Source organism: Borostomias antarcticus (genome assembly GCF_949987555.1).
Source record: "Borostomias antarcticus genome assembly, chromosome: 12".
Lineage (NCBI taxonomy): Eukaryota > Metazoa > Chordata > Actinopteri > Stomiiformes > Stomiidae > Borostomias > Borostomias antarcticus.
In genome coordinates this window covers 5,967,985-5,983,474 of record NC_140245.1, presented here as the reverse complement: position 1 = coordinate 5,983,474, position 15,490 = coordinate 5,967,985, and the positions used below count along the sequence as shown (strand labels likewise).

General features: G+C 41.1%; 1 protein-coding gene across 1 annotated transcript; it reads left to right on the top strand.

The window, feature by feature from the left end:
* The first annotated feature begins 5,791 nt into the window (after positions 1-5,791).
* Positions 5,792-13,940, top strand: ttc19 (tetratricopeptide repeat domain 19). The gene is made up of 10 exons (XM_084446976.1): positions 5,792-5,833; positions 6,482-6,573; positions 8,717-8,827; positions 9,272-9,310; positions 9,548-9,604; positions 9,829-9,890; positions 10,193-10,299; positions 11,823-11,986; positions 12,604-12,766; positions 13,247-13,940. Exons 3-10 carry the CDS (start codon positions 8,723-8,725, stop codon positions 13,390-13,392), a joined length of 843 nt encoding a protein of 280 aa, XP_084303102.1. The 5' UTR covers positions 5,792-5,833; positions 6,482-6,573; positions 8,717-8,722; the 3' UTR covers positions 13,393-13,940.
* Positions 13,941-15,490: the final 1,550 nt, after the last annotated feature.

The window sequence follows — 15,490 nt, the reverse complement described above, 5'->3', positions numbered from 1 at the left end:
TAGCTTAACATGTCCTAGAAAACGTCTTATTTTTTATTTTATTTCTATTTAGTTTAATTCCCCTCCTGAACGCTAGGGGACGAGACTTCGAGTACTAAGGTCGTACTTTCTTTTCCCCAATGTTTTCCCCAACATTTCACACTGGAAATCCATTCCGGTTCATGATTATACCTTCTCCGTGTATTTTTATTTATTTATTTATATTGTATATATGAGTTTTACATATATTTGTTTTTAGAAATCCTGGAGATGTACAAAGTTTAATGTCTGTGATTCCCTGTTTTGTGACGTATTTTTACAAAAGAGAAACGAGAAAGAAAAAAAACTTTATTTTGAAGGTTGAATCAAGAACCGGAAGCGGTTTTCCAACGTGGGGAAAAGGGGAAAGGAACATTATGGAGAGATTTTGCGATTCTAGGGAGATGGACACAGCACAAGTAAATGAGGTCTTCAAGGAAGAACCTGTATTCCAAGTAAGTAACTTTAAAGTAAATATATGCCTAGTTGAATTAGGCAAGCCATACTTTGTGTGATTGAGTGAGTAGGTATAGCCTTAGATGCAATACCAAGGCTAGCTAACTTACCGTTAGTCATACGCTTCCCTTTCCGACTCTTTCGAGAGTGGTCTCTTTGTTTCTGCTCTTTTGCCCGCGAAGATTTAAACCTCAACCAAAAAGTAAATTACTCTCCAAAACGTTGTAGATAATCTGAATGCAAATGTCCAAGCGAAATATGTGCATTAGTTGTATAAACACGGCCAATCGATCAATGCGAGTTTTGCGAACGTCGTGCCTGCGATTCAACGTCACCAATTAAAGCGACGAGGACGAGCTGATGGCAATGGCCTGGTCAGAAGGAAAAGCAAGCTTGCCTTAGTACCCCCAAGGCTTGCTGGATAGCAACTCGTCACCCTCGTTAAAATGTTTTCGACACTGCAAACTTGACGAACTAGGCCTATGGCCATAGGTCAAGAATGTTTGAATGTCAGTTTATATACGGTTATGTAAATCTCTTTGCAGGACATTGATCAATTCAACAATATTGAGTCCAGACCTGGTGCTGACTTTAATGGCGAAACCCAGTGCTCATTTCCTACCCTCAAGAGATTGTGTGTGAAGCTGATAGACTGCAGGAAAATGCTGGGATCCAAAGACATGCTCTTTCTAGGTAAGAGTAGGCTATGTTTTGTAATCTGTTGGGTTTGTCATTATTTAGATATTGTGTGTTCGTACAGGTGCTGAAAATGCTTTCATTTTAATGTTTCAAGTTTGGGAAAGTGCTTGGATTGTGAATCAAGTGCTTGGACTTTGTTAATGTGTAAATTAGCCTAAATACTGTCATAATAAATCGACAGTCTGACTAAATGAATGTATTTAGGATCATGACATGTACACACAAATGTAGAGTCAATTAATTGCTTTTGCCTAATGCAGGCAATAGAAATGGCTCGGAATGCACAAATTGTCACCATGTATTCCCTTTTATTTGGTTTATGGCACTGCTGTATGTTGTCTAACGTCATCTCTTCTCTTTCACACAGGAGAGAGCTGCAACACCCGTTCTGCACGAAGAAAGTGTTCCTCTTCAGGAGAAATGAAGAAGGCACACTTTTGCGAGGAATGTGGGAGGAAGTTCTATACTTTATCATACCTGGAGCTGCATCAACATGTACATAGAGGAGTGAAACCTAATCACTGCTCTGAATGCGGAAAGGGCTTTACTACCATGGCTGGGTTAATGTTACATCACCAAATACATTCTAGAGAGAAATCTTATAATTGTTCCTACTGTGAGAAGACATTCTGCCTATTAAGAGAATTGAAAACACATCAGTGGGCACACACTGTAGAGCAACCACACCACTGCTCAGACTGTGGAATGGGTTTCGGTAGATCAAAGGATTTAATAAAGCATCTGCCCACACATAGCATTGAGAAACCTCACCACTGCTCAGTCTGTGGAAAGAACTTTACCACCAAGCCGGGATTAATCATTCATCAAAGGATACACAGTGGAGAGAAACCGTATCAATGTGTGGAGTGCAAAAGGGCATTTGCTTCATCGTCTGAACTATATAGTCACCAAAGGTCACATTCTGAGGAAAAGTCCTTCCACTGCCCTGACTGTGGAAAGTCATTCAAGAGATCAGCTGAGCTGAAAACCCACCTTGTAACGCACGTAGAAGATAAACCTTTCAACTGCTCTGATTGTGGGAAGTGTTTTAGAAGAATGGCTGGTCTGAAACTTCATTGGAGGGTTCACACTGGTGAAAAACCATATAAATGCAAGGAATGTGGGAAGGGGTTTGCGCAGCTGCCACATCTAAAATCGCATATGGTAACGCACACTGGAGAGAGACCATTCCATTGTACTGATTGTGGAAAGCGATTCACTCAGTCATCTCATCTAAGAAGCCATCAAAGGTTGTATCATAATAGCGGAGAGAAACCCTTCAGCTGTGCTGACTGCGGTAAAAGTTTCATGATAGCCCATTACTTAAAAATACATAGATTATCACATACAAAAGAAAAGTTGTACAGCTGCGCTTACTGTCAAAAGATGTTCTCTTATCATAATTCCCTGAGAGCGCATGAGCGGAGACACACTGGAGAAAAACCTTACCATTGCGACATTTGTAAGGGGAATTTCCGTACATCAGGAGCCTTGTTGGTACACACACGTGGACACACAGGAGATAAGCCCTACTGCTGTCTTATCTGTGGGAAGTCATACACAACCTCGCGCTCCCTACAAATGCATGCGATGAACCATACTGGAGAGAAACCTTTCTCTTGTGATTGTGGCAAATCTTTCAAATCACGGCCCGAACTTCGTCAGCATAAGAGACGACATAACACTTCAACAAGAATGATAAAAATCACTGATCAACAGACAGACCGATGAAATGTTTACAGATATTGTTACCCATCACATTTGTTTCTCCGCTGAAGCTCACGTGATCTCATGACTTTGAATAATCAGTCTGATCCTTTTTTGTCACATAATTTTATAGTAGAACTGTTGTTACTGTTTTAAAAACTGGTAATGTGGCAGATTTTTACAATATAAGTCTTGAAATTATTGGGACCATAGATAATTGTCAATAAAAAAAAAGTGCAGCCACGTATAGCTGTAGAGAAGGCTATAAGCATTTTCAATCTGGCTGAATCTTCTCTCTTGACTAATTAGTTGATTAGTAACAGCTGTGGTATCACAATTTTGCACACCCATAAAACATCAGCATTGTTCTTTTACATTTTTGTGGTTAACCAACCAACCGACAGCGAGCTATAGCACTGCTGGTCGCACCTAAGTTTCATGCAGGTTTCTTTGCTTAAACTGAAGAAAATGCACAAACAATAGTAGTACGTTTAGCAGCTGCAGTGTCAGAATGTAGGCCGTATTTACATCTGTGATTTGTGTGTGGAGTCTCCCCACAATGTATGTTTCCATGGTGATACATTTACAACTGCTCATGGCTGCCTGCAACCTGTCTGGATACACAATGCTCATTGAGTGAATGGGTTGGATGTGGATCGGCAAAGGTGCTGAATTTATGTACACTTGGCAATAGTCCTGGTCCTGGACAAATTGTGTGTATTTACACACTTCTTAAAACGTGGACAAACTCCTAATAGAACACTTCATGTTAAGGAAAGGTGATGAAGGGTATTGTTTGATTCTGGTATGGAGAAATTCTCCTAAATGGGCCCAGATGTGTCACGATATACCGGTTTTGTGATAATCATAGTATTTAACAAATGGCAATACTCATGTAAATAATCTAGCATGATATATTGTGTGAAGGAAATTCAATGAGAGAAATTACCTTCAAAAACCCTGAAATGTGCACTCGATGATTTTAATGTGCCTATACACAGCAATTGCAGATGTTTTGAAGAGAAAACATTGGAGCAAAAATAAAAATTCAAGGTGCATTTTAAGTGATCACATAATTTTTTTTAATGACTGCTATAAGTATCGCATTAATATCATGATTTTTCCCCCCCATGATAATCATATTGTGAAAACTTTTATAGCATGACAGCCCTAATAGCACTGTCCAGAACATGTAGTCCAAAGTATTATAATATAGCCTAATTGTCTCATAGCCTACTGTATGTATACAGGCCTGGTGGTGAGAGGGCAAAGAAATTGGTAAAAATTCTTCTCCAGGAAGATCTTATCTGATATATCTCATATAAAGGAGAGCAAACAAAGGACCTTAGTGTTTGAGAAATGTCTTTGTAGCCTAGCTAGATTCACTGCTGTGCGTACAGTGTAATAAAGCCATTCAAATCAAGAGTTGTTTGCTTTTTCTTTCATTCCTGAAACATCACATCCCCTGAATACAGAGAATAACCAGCAGTGTATGGCTACAATGTGTCTCAAACGACCTATTAAGGTTCTTTGCACAAGTTCCTTGGGCTCTCTGCGCTAGCAGTCTGAGCCTGGGGACGAGAAAAGACACGTAACTAAGGGCTCATTCACGATGATCAGGGATGAGTTCAGCCTCGGCAAAACGTTTGAAGCCGAAACGGTGGTGCCATGAACACCCTGTATGTTATGCAAGTGTTGCACCTATGGTCATTTTGTGGTTTATATATCAGTCTGCTGATTGGGTAACACCTCTGACAACACCCTCCAAAAGAGAGAAAACATTCAAAGCCCACTGCATAACATTTCACACCGCTTAGAGAAAACATGTCATTCAACCCAGAAACTAACAAAACTGCACATCGTTTTCACCCCAGGACTGCACGGTAAGGCAGATACCTGGGGTGAGTTCAGCCCTGACAAAATGTTGCAAAACATTTGCTTTGAACACCCTGTGTGTTACGCATGTGTTGCACCTATGCTATTTAGTGATTATGTCAGATTTACCAAATATGGCAGCTTTGTGATTAAAGCAAATTGTGGGACGAAATTTGTTCATAATAAGTCACATCGCTTCATTGCACCCCTTTTTATTTATAAAGCCCTTTTAAATAGACTACCATGCAATATATATAATCTTTATTATCCTTCAGGGATATCAATCATTGCACCCGATACGCTTTAGATTCCCCAGGTCCAGAGGTAGTAGAACAGCTTTAGGTTTTTATGCACCATCTGTGGAATAACATAACAAATATTTTTAAGATGTGCTGGCGTCACTAGGACGTGTTAACTCATCAATGACCTTTCTATGAAGAGCGTTTTAGGCTATGATTGACTGCACAGAATGATTCATCAGTGCAAAACAATGGACCAGGACTTGTGTATTTTTATATTTGGTATTGTATTAGTATATATTGTTGCTACCTTGCTACATACACCTGCATTGACTGTCTATGATAAGAAAATCTCTGGATTAGCAGACGGCTGGACTCACGCAGTATCTTAACGCTGTGCTCAATTAGAGAATTTACGGAGGCAGAGATCGTCAAAGTCTCGCATCGCGAGACTAAGCAGGTGGCCGCAATTTTAATACGTTCCCATGGTGACTTTTATTTTGACAACGTTTTAAGTGGACGCCCAGTGTATACCACGTGCTAAACGTTTTGGTACAACGTTTCAAAAATGGCGCTACCCATTATGGCTCGTATGTTGTTTGCAAATCGAAGTCGACTCAAACAACTTTCCACAGTTAGCAAGAACAGCGTGTCAATTGGCTGTCTATCTCGTTCAAGGATACAGTCATTGCAATGTCCACATTTTGTGACTTCCCAAACGAGTGGTTTGAACGTCTCTGTATTTGGAAGGTCACAGCTACACAGCAGTGAAAGTACCGGCAATTGGAATAGAAATAATCGTGTAAGCCAGTGGACTAATGGAATATGGAGTGTAGTAGGTAAAGTTGTTTTTGACGTTATGTTATGCAAGATTAAGTTGGTTATGTTAGTCTTTCTCTGACCGATTATGACCGGCAATCAGTGTGGTCCCATATGGCCAACGTTTTGGAGGCCGCGCCTACAAGTTGGGAGAAAACATTGGGGTCTTGCTATTGCAGTGATGTTTTGTTGTTATTTTCACTTTCTGATACGTTTGTGGTGTCATTGATGACATATATTGCATCATTGTTTTAACACATCTTGTTTGCACCACTGAATGCTATGCTTGTCAACAACTTAGCCAGAAAGCTTCCAGTTTTTGCAGAACAACATATGATCATGCAGCCGCATTTGGTGTAATTGCTTTTTTGGGGGATTTCATAGTTGTTCTAATTTATTAGAGATGTCATTGATGACATTTTGCTGTTATCAAACAACTGCATGATCATACATGCTGTCCTGCAAAAACTGGATGCTTGCTGGCTAAAGATGAACTTTTTATACTTGCTAGTCAGCTGTAACAAAACCTCTTAACTTGACTGACAGCATTTCAATGACTTGATTTGCAAAGGTTTGTAGCAAAATTGATTCAGTGTTTGTGTTGTGTAGTGTATTTTTACAAAATCATTATGATTGCTTCAGTCTGCATGGGCATATTCTCTCTACAGCATTCTCACTCTTCCGTAAAACTGAAGAGGATACCAGAGATGAGGCCCAGAAGACAGAGGATGAGATAATCTTACTTCTGAAGAAAGCCAAGGTAAGTTAGTGTGATGTAAAGAATAAAGTTCGCCCAGTTAAATTTGACATTGTCATTGTCAAATGTGAAGCTCATGTCACATACAGGGCCGGATTAAGATGATGTAGGCTCCAGGGCTTGGACCAGGTTTAAGAACTTTTTTTTTTCTTTTTAAGAAGAAAATAAATAAATAAATGTATACGCCACCCTAACACACAAATTAATTTCAGTTAAGCAGTATCATGTGGTAGGCAGATGCACTGCAGTTGTGAGAGCATCTGACCAGGTTTGGAGACGTCTATACCTCTGTCACTGTCATGGTGTTTCAGCACCATGGACAGCGCCTTTAATTATTCTTGCAAGACAAAGGCAGAAGTGTCCGTCTGTCTGTATAGGCTTATTTGAAATAAAATTGTCGGCTACATTAAATGGGGTCATAATGGCTCCAAGCTCTCAACATACGCACACTTTCAGCACACTTTCAACATAACCGAGGAAAGAAAGCACAGACAGCGCAGGCATTTCTAACAAGTAGGCCTTCACTCATCACACACACACACCAACATCAACACTGTGCTACATACTGTAATACTCAAAATAACACCACTGCATCATAGTACTCAAGTCTATGCATTTTGTCTTTGGGATATGTAAATCCAAGTACTTGACCACATAACCTAAACATGTCGCATCAGCAATAGACATTCACATTCAAAGCAGTTGGTGAGAGCTTTGATTAAAAAAGAGCTTACCCACTCAGATGCTCTTCCTTCTTGTTTTTCACGCTGAGAATTCCACAATAACTGAATTCCAGTTCCCTTAACAAGTCACTTTCTAAAGACATGCGAGTCAGATGGCCCAGTCTGTTTTGTCCCATGGTGGATCTCATTTTGTTTTTGATCAATGAGAGTTTAGAAAATGAACGCACTCCAGATACGTTGCTCACCGGCAAAGTTTGGTCGATTCTTAAGGCAACGTCAACATTTGAGATCGGTAATCTCGGCCCAGCATCCCGGATCATCACTGGCGTAAATGGTAAATGGACTGCACTTATATAGCGCTTTTCCACCTTAGTGGCACTCAAAGCGCTTTACAATGGCCTCTCATTCACCCATTCACACACACATTCACACACCAATGGCGGCAGCTGCCATGCAAGGTGCTAACCTGCTCATTGGGAGCGATTTGGGGTTAGGTGTCTTGCTCAAGGACACTTTGACATGTGGACAGTCGGAGCTGGGATTCGAACCAATGACCCTTCTATCATTGAACGGCCCGCTCTACCAACTGAGCTACAGCTGCCCCGCCGTCGACAGGTGGTTCTGCAGTCGTAGACCTACTCGTACGAGTCACAGTCGGTGGTGTTGCCAGTGGTGGCGTTGGCGCGGTCACAGCAGTGCTATTGGAGGTGGATGGTGGAAGTCATCATGCTGCTCATCTATGCCCGTGCATTAATATGGGCCTGGTCACATACAGTACGTGCAGAATATGTGAATCTGAGACCAATCGCCAAAGAAAAAGTCTATATATCCTCATTTTCTGCAGAAGCCCGAAAACGGTGCTTCTTCACATAATTTATATTAATAGTAATTGGTGTTTCCATATAGGACACTGCAATATTGGGAGTTGCAAAAAGGGAAGGTAGCAATAGGGTGAACGTTTGGGCAACCCGTATTTCCCGCACTCAACTTTTTTTCGCGCTCAAATTTTAGATATGCATTATTTCAAGCTCAGTTGAGCAAAGCAAATAATGGCTATTGCTATCTCCATCTACACAATCACAGCTAGAATATGTTCAGCTGGCTATGCACTGCAAACAGCCGAGGGGTGCTCGGAACTGTTGCAGAGTGCAGACTGATGACTTTTGTTGGCAGGTGAAACAGGTAGCCAATGAAACAAGCATAAGTCGTCTACAGTAGTCATAATGAATAAAGGTAGTTATAGCAGGTTAACAAAATAATGCACATAACATGGCATGATGCTTGACTAAGTCATAGTTTTTGAATTTAGAGAACAACAAAAAAAGTGTCTGACCACGTACATTCTATAACTCGCTGACATTGGACAGAGAAAGGAGCCCTGATGTTGCCATCTTTCTTTGTGGTATTCGAGGTACTCTTCTGGTATATTTACTGTTTAATCTTTTGTGCATCTACTGTTTCAGCTCAGTATGAGAAGGGGTCAGCTACATGCAGCCTCAGGTTACCTTCATCAGGCAATAGGACAGGCCCATCAGAGCCACAACACGCAAGCCATCATCTATACCTACAGCCTGGTAAGGGTTAACCACTACCAACTTAAACAGTTTTGTCTCTCTCAGACATTGCTAATCTGAAATATTATTGATTGATAAATAGTAGCTAACTAGAAGCTGCACTTGCATTGTAGAAGACTTGCCGACTGCTAGCTTGCTAATGTTACCTCTAACGTTGCCTAAAAGGCAGAATTAAGAGAGTTGTTGATAACCTCTAAGTATCTCAATACTTTTAGTAGTTTTTTCCCCATAAACATTTTTACAAATAAATACAGTCTATGGATGCCAGTTATACATTTTCTTTTTTTATCTAAATATTTTTAAACCATAAATTCTTCATAAGTTCTTACAATATACTGTCTTATATACTGTTCTAACATTTATACTTAACAATACAAAAATTATGTAAAAGTAACTTTATCCCTGAAACGACTCAACATTTCTTATGCACACTTATTTCTACAGATGGCAAACCTGGCCTATGTCCAAGGTCAGCTGGATAATGTAAGTACAGTATGAGAGGTGCTCCTACTTAGTGTCTTCTCTCTGCCCAGTGATCCATCCCCTGTTCACGCAATATTTATACATTATACAGCATTATGACTTTTCCTATTGCCCTGTTGGGGTTATCTCAAAAGCCCCCCCCCCCTTCTGGTATTGGATCATACTGTACTTATCGCTTTATGGACCTCTTTTTTGTGTCACAATAGTGACCTACTGTGCTTTTCTCCACTCACTCAGGCAGAGAAACTCTTTAAAGCAGCCATGAGCTTCATGCTCTCAGGAGGAACACCAGAGGTGAGTGGAGTTGTGCATCATAGAGCTTAATAGCAGATCAGAGGAAAAGTATTTTGTCATTTGATGGTCTGTTCCTATTTAACAAGCAGTAAAATAGACTTTGAAATAGTTCTAACCACGTATTCGAGAGCTCTGGCTGTCAGGCACCCTGTTCTACGGAAGACTGATTGGTCGATCAATAATTTCTTTTTCATTGTTTTATTCCCTTTTTTCTATATTCAAAGGATGACAATGCAATCGTTGAGATGTCTTTGAAGCTTGCTACCATATATGCTGGCCAAAATAAGTAAGTGGATGGGCTGGTCAAACTAGGTGGGAGTGGAAGGTGTTCCATTTTCAAAGCTGTTCTTCATTTGACTTATTTGAAAGTTTGCCTCTGCAACATTATCACATCATTTCAATTCACATCAAATCAAGTCTGTCGAGATGAACACTTATGGCTCTTCAACGGTGTGGTCTATGTCAATGGACAGATCAAACTGAAAGGAGTTTTGTGGCCCTGCACCTCCTTAATCTTCAAATGTACGCCCCTAACCTGACACCAGATATTCAAATCTGTAATATCTGAATGTGTTTGCCTCTTCTCAGTAAGGAACTGGCAGAGCACGGGTTCCAGTTCTGCACAGAGTCACTGGAAGCAAAGTTGGAGAAAAAGAAGGAAGTTCCTGCAGAGGAGCAATCAGAGGAGCAAGCAGGTTAGTTTGATTTTAATAATAATAATAATACATACATACATACATATACATACATACATAAATCTGATCCCGAATATAGCTGCAAGCAGCAACGCTCAGGGTGAAAGGCAAGCCCTTATAACTGACAACAATCGGTCAAGATTTAGTCATGTGTTAGAAGTTAAGTGTTTGGATAAAATAGAATATAATGTTTATTTGCCATGTGTAACAAGTACTGGTACATTGGAATTCTTGTCATTGCTTGTCCTTATCAGTACTATCAGTTCCTCATTCCAGTCCTAGTACACAGCTAGACATTTAAAGGTTCCCAAACTGGCAAAGCACTATCTGTAGTCTAGCAGTTTCAGTATCATCCTCATCTACTCATCCCATCCGATCATGGATGACTGTGTCTGTGTCCATGATATAGACAGTGCAATTAAATAACATTAGTAAATAACAAGTATACAGATGTGCAGTCAGTTGTCTATTGTATAGGCAAGAATCAATTGTTATTGTATTATAGTAAGTACAATTTTATTTGTATGAAAGGTGCTATACAAGAAATGCAGCTCAAAGTGCTTTGCAACAAGGAGATTACATGCACAGAGTGCTTCACATAAAAACATGGAAAATAAGATAAAACACAATCAAATAAGTTAAAAAGTAAGATATAACACAATAACACAATCAAATAAGTTAAAAAGTAATATTTATTTAATAAATTACCAAACCTGGACCTTAAAATCAGTAGTCAAATCCATGTTTAAAATGTATTTTTGTTTTCTAAATTCAAAATGCTGCAAAATCTATTATGGTAGACCTTGATGATTCCTCTGGCAAGGTTGTTCATCATCACTTCCATCATGCTCTGTGGTTAAAACGGGATTTGTACACTTGAATGTTTCAGCCTAAATAAATGTTTCTCTTGATTAACACTGGATCCTTTGAATTATTTAACGTTGTTATGTAGTTAAAGCAAGAAGTGATTCATAAAGCATAAAAAAATTGAAATTATGTGAAAAGGTTTTTTAGTAACCCAGCTAAACCTTTAGAAAAAACCCATTCATTTTCACCAGTCTTTCCGTTTGGAAGTTGCCGACAAAATGACATCACTTGTGAGGTCTATAGGACTGCAAGTAAGAAGTCCCTAAATCAAAGCTTCTCACAGGAAATTGGGAAAAACATGAACACTTTTTAATAAACAAAAGCGGTATATCCCTTGCACCTCTAATAATAATGGAATCTGTAAAGCACACTTTAAAGTGAAAAATTACATGGCAATAAACGGTTTCTGATTCTGAAAATACAAGGTGCTTCATAAACAAACAAAAAAACAGTTTAATTCAGATCTTATTTTAAAAATTAAAGTAATTCTCAAGAATAAATCCCACACCATATAACACCTTCTAAAGTCAATACTGTGTTTTTTGTTGCATTTTTGCCACCACTTGCCAAAACTTTTCAGTAATGTGCACCACTACTAACTTATTTTATTGAAAGAGATTTTATTCTACCTTATAAACTACTCTTATCCTAACCAGAGGCAGCAGAGATGAATCGCAAGGAGACACGTTTGCTGCTGGGTCTTTGCCTGGATTCCCGCGCTCGCTACATGGCTGTCACACACCGCCTGAGTCAGGCGACCAAGGACTACCAGAGCGCCCTGAAGATCTGTCAGGAGGAGCAGGGAGAAACCCACCCACAGGTATCTGGGCCCCATTGGACTACTTTTATAGTGCAACCTTTCTTCCTCCCTTCCTTTGCGAAATCACTGATACTTTTAGCCAGTAACAGCTGTTTAGATAAACAAAACCTTCTACCTATTAAATTCTAACTAATTTATATTTGTCATCATCTATGAGAACCAATCAAGGACTGGACCAATAGCAGTTAAAACGCAGTCTCCTGATTGGTGCACATTTTCTGGGAAAAGTCAAATCGTTCTGAGCGTCTGGAAGTCCAGACTATATTGTGAAAACTACCTTTTTTTCCGCAATGAGTCTGGCTTCCAGGCTACATTAGCACTCCCTCGAGCACAAACGTTTTACATGGGAGACTGGCCAGACTGATCCGTGGACAAAAAAACTAATCTGAGCTCACAAGATTAGGATGGTCTCATGAGGCTAATTCACCCCTGCTTTGGGAAAAAAAAAAAGGATTGATTATCCCCCAAAAATTGTATACCGTCCTGGTAGAAGTGAGAAAGCCAGCTGTTATTTTTAAATTAGTATTCCATGAATAAGCATTGATCCCGCTACCTTTTTAAGGGTTTCCTTCGAAGTCGTGTCCTGATGTGAGTTTTTTGTCACTCTTGTCTTTCAGTCCCTAGTGTTGATGAGCGACCTGGCCACCATCTTGGATCTGCAGGGGCGCCATGATGAGGCCCTGCCTCTGGTGCAGAGAGCCGTGGAGCTGAGCAGAGCTGAAGGCCACCCGGACCAGCACGTGCTGCTGGGAAACATGGCCGGCATCCTGCTCCACCAAGGTAGAGCACAGCACACTGTGATGGACCGCATCGAGTGGTTTTAGTACAGTGGTAGCACAGCATTCATATAGATCTCCATAATCAAGAACTGGCATGAAAGTGGACAGGACCATTTGTCTTCCGCTTCTCAGTGAGCCGCATGACGCATTTCTATTTAAGAAGCCCAATTTGTTTCTCAACTTCTTGACCAGCTTATCTATTATGCTTTTTGAAAGAAAGTATCGTCTACAGTACAAATGCCCATGTACAGTACTTGTATTCAGGGACGTTCAATGTGACCAGAATCCACCAAAGTACACAAACTGTTTATTATTTTATTATTTATTTAACTTTATAACTGAAGCAACACATTGTACTATAAGAAGTTATCCATCCAGCTTTATATAACACAATGTTAAGTTTCCTAAATATAAAAGTTTAAAACTATAGCTATATCTGTGCTTTCATCATGTTCTGCTTGTCGCCCTGTCTCGTATTCAGGCAGGGTGGAGGAGTCTGTCCGTCTGTATAAGGAGGCCCTGGCCCTGGCCCGGACCGTTGGAGACGAAGAGGCCGTAGAGCAGATCCTGGAGGGGCTGAAAGAGGTGGACAAGAAGAAGAAAGAACAGAAGACGGCCCAAGAGTGACAAAGACGAGAACTTTAAATTAATATCGACCCCCCCCCCAGCCCTCACCCCTTTTAAGATGATCAGATTGATTCAGAACACAATGGGGTTGGATATATGGTGGAGGCTTCTCAAAGGAGGGCCTTTAATGTGAAATACTGTAGAAGAAATGAAGAGGAGGGACCTTGGGATTCCCCCCCATATATTTCCGGCCATAATCAATGTCACTCAATTTGCGTGTCAATGTCACTAGAAAGGAGCACTCTGATTAGAGTCTTTACTGAAGTGCTCACAAGACTCTTAATACCAACCCAGCGTCAAAAGGGAAATGAGAGTAGGAGGTAACTACCTGGTAACTACCTCCTGAAGTGTGAGCGCCTGCTACAGAGCATCATTTATAGAAGAGCCAAGAGAGAAACGGTTGTTGTGAAAAAGGCTCTAACAATGGATTGTAACTTACCACATCTGTCTTGTGGAATCACCTGCGTTCATCCCCAAACATCAGTTTGGATTAGCTAGTAATTTAGATACAGTATGTTGACGGTCCTAAATGAAGACTTGGAAATGTATATGGAATAGTAAGGTTCCAGATAAACATACTTGCATAAAAACCTCCTCAAAACTCATTTTTTTCACTCATGCTGAAAATTTGGTCATACATTGACATTGTATCCAATAGTTAATCCAAGAGAGGGGGACAGGCAGGCAGGAACCAGAGAGTAACTGGTGGCAGACAGACTCTATTAGTTACCAAGTCACGAATACACAAAATCTAGAGAGCCAAGAGCGCAACTGAAGTGAGAGTAACAAACTATGATCGAGGGGAGAGGTTGGAAAGCCAGGGTTGATGTACTGCATGTGGTGATGACATGATGAACCACGTGTGCAGCCAGCGCAGGCGGAGCGGTCGATGAATCAACTGGAGCCGGCGGCCGTGCACAGGGAGAGTTAGGGAGAGGGGAGAGTTAGGGAGAGGGGAGAGTTAGGGAGAGGGGACAGTTAGGGAGAGGGGAGAGTTGGGGAGAGGTGAGAGTTGGGGAGAGTTAGGGAGAGGGGAGAGTTAGGGAGAGGGGAGAGTTGGTGAGAGTTAGGGAGAGGGGAGAGTTAGGGAGAGGGGAGAGTTAGGGAGAGGGGAGAGTTGGTGAGAGTTAGGGAGAGCTGGAGAGAGGGGAGAGTTAGGGAGAGGGGAGAGTTAGGGAGAGGGGAGAGTTGGTGAGAGTTAGGGAGAGCTGGAGAGAGGGGAGAGGAGGGGAGAGTTAGGGAGAGGGGAGAGTTAGGGAGAGGGGAGAGTTAGGGAGGGGAGAGTTAGGGAGAGGAGAGAGTTCAGGAGAGGGGAGAGTTGGGGAGAGGGGAGAGTTGGTGAGTTAGGGAGAGGGGAGAGTTGGGGAGAGGAGAGTTGGGGAGAGGGGAGAGCTGGAGAGAGGGGAGAGTTGGGGAGAGGGGAGAGTTGGGGAGAGGGGAGAGCTGGAGAGAGGGGAGAGCTGGGGAGAGGGGAGAGTTGGGGAGAGCTATGGAGAGGGGAGAGCTAGGTGGAGGTGGAGAGCATGACAAACGCTATTGGCAATAGGCAAGCACATAGGCAGTAGGCACAACGTTAGAATCCCTAATGATCAGTTCCGAGCCTTTAAAAATGCCAATTATATTTTAAATGTTCAGTCTGGTTTCAGTCAGGTCATAGCAAAGTTTCTGCTCCCTATCTAACTCTGAAGATTGTTCCATAAGAACTATGCAAAATAACTTTAAAAATCCCAGTTAGCATGTTACCAAAGGGACCAGTGATTCAACAACTAATGTGATACGCGGATACGTCTAAAATTTATCAGAGGTTAGATACTGTATGTTGGCCTTATACAAAAAAATCACAATTAATTGTGTCTAAGCATCAGGTTCCAGTGCTGCTGCCCACCAGGGACAGAGCTTCTCACCCTGGTCTCCCCAGATCCCAATAAGGCCGGTTTTAGAATAGTGGTAGCAACATTCATATACTGTAGCCTAGATGATCTCTCCATAATCAAGAACCGGCTTAAAGTGGACTGGTCAATCTGTTTTCTGCTACGCAATGAGGATGACCCATTTCCCATGAGTAAGAAAAGCCTGTGTTTACCCCCAACTAAACTGA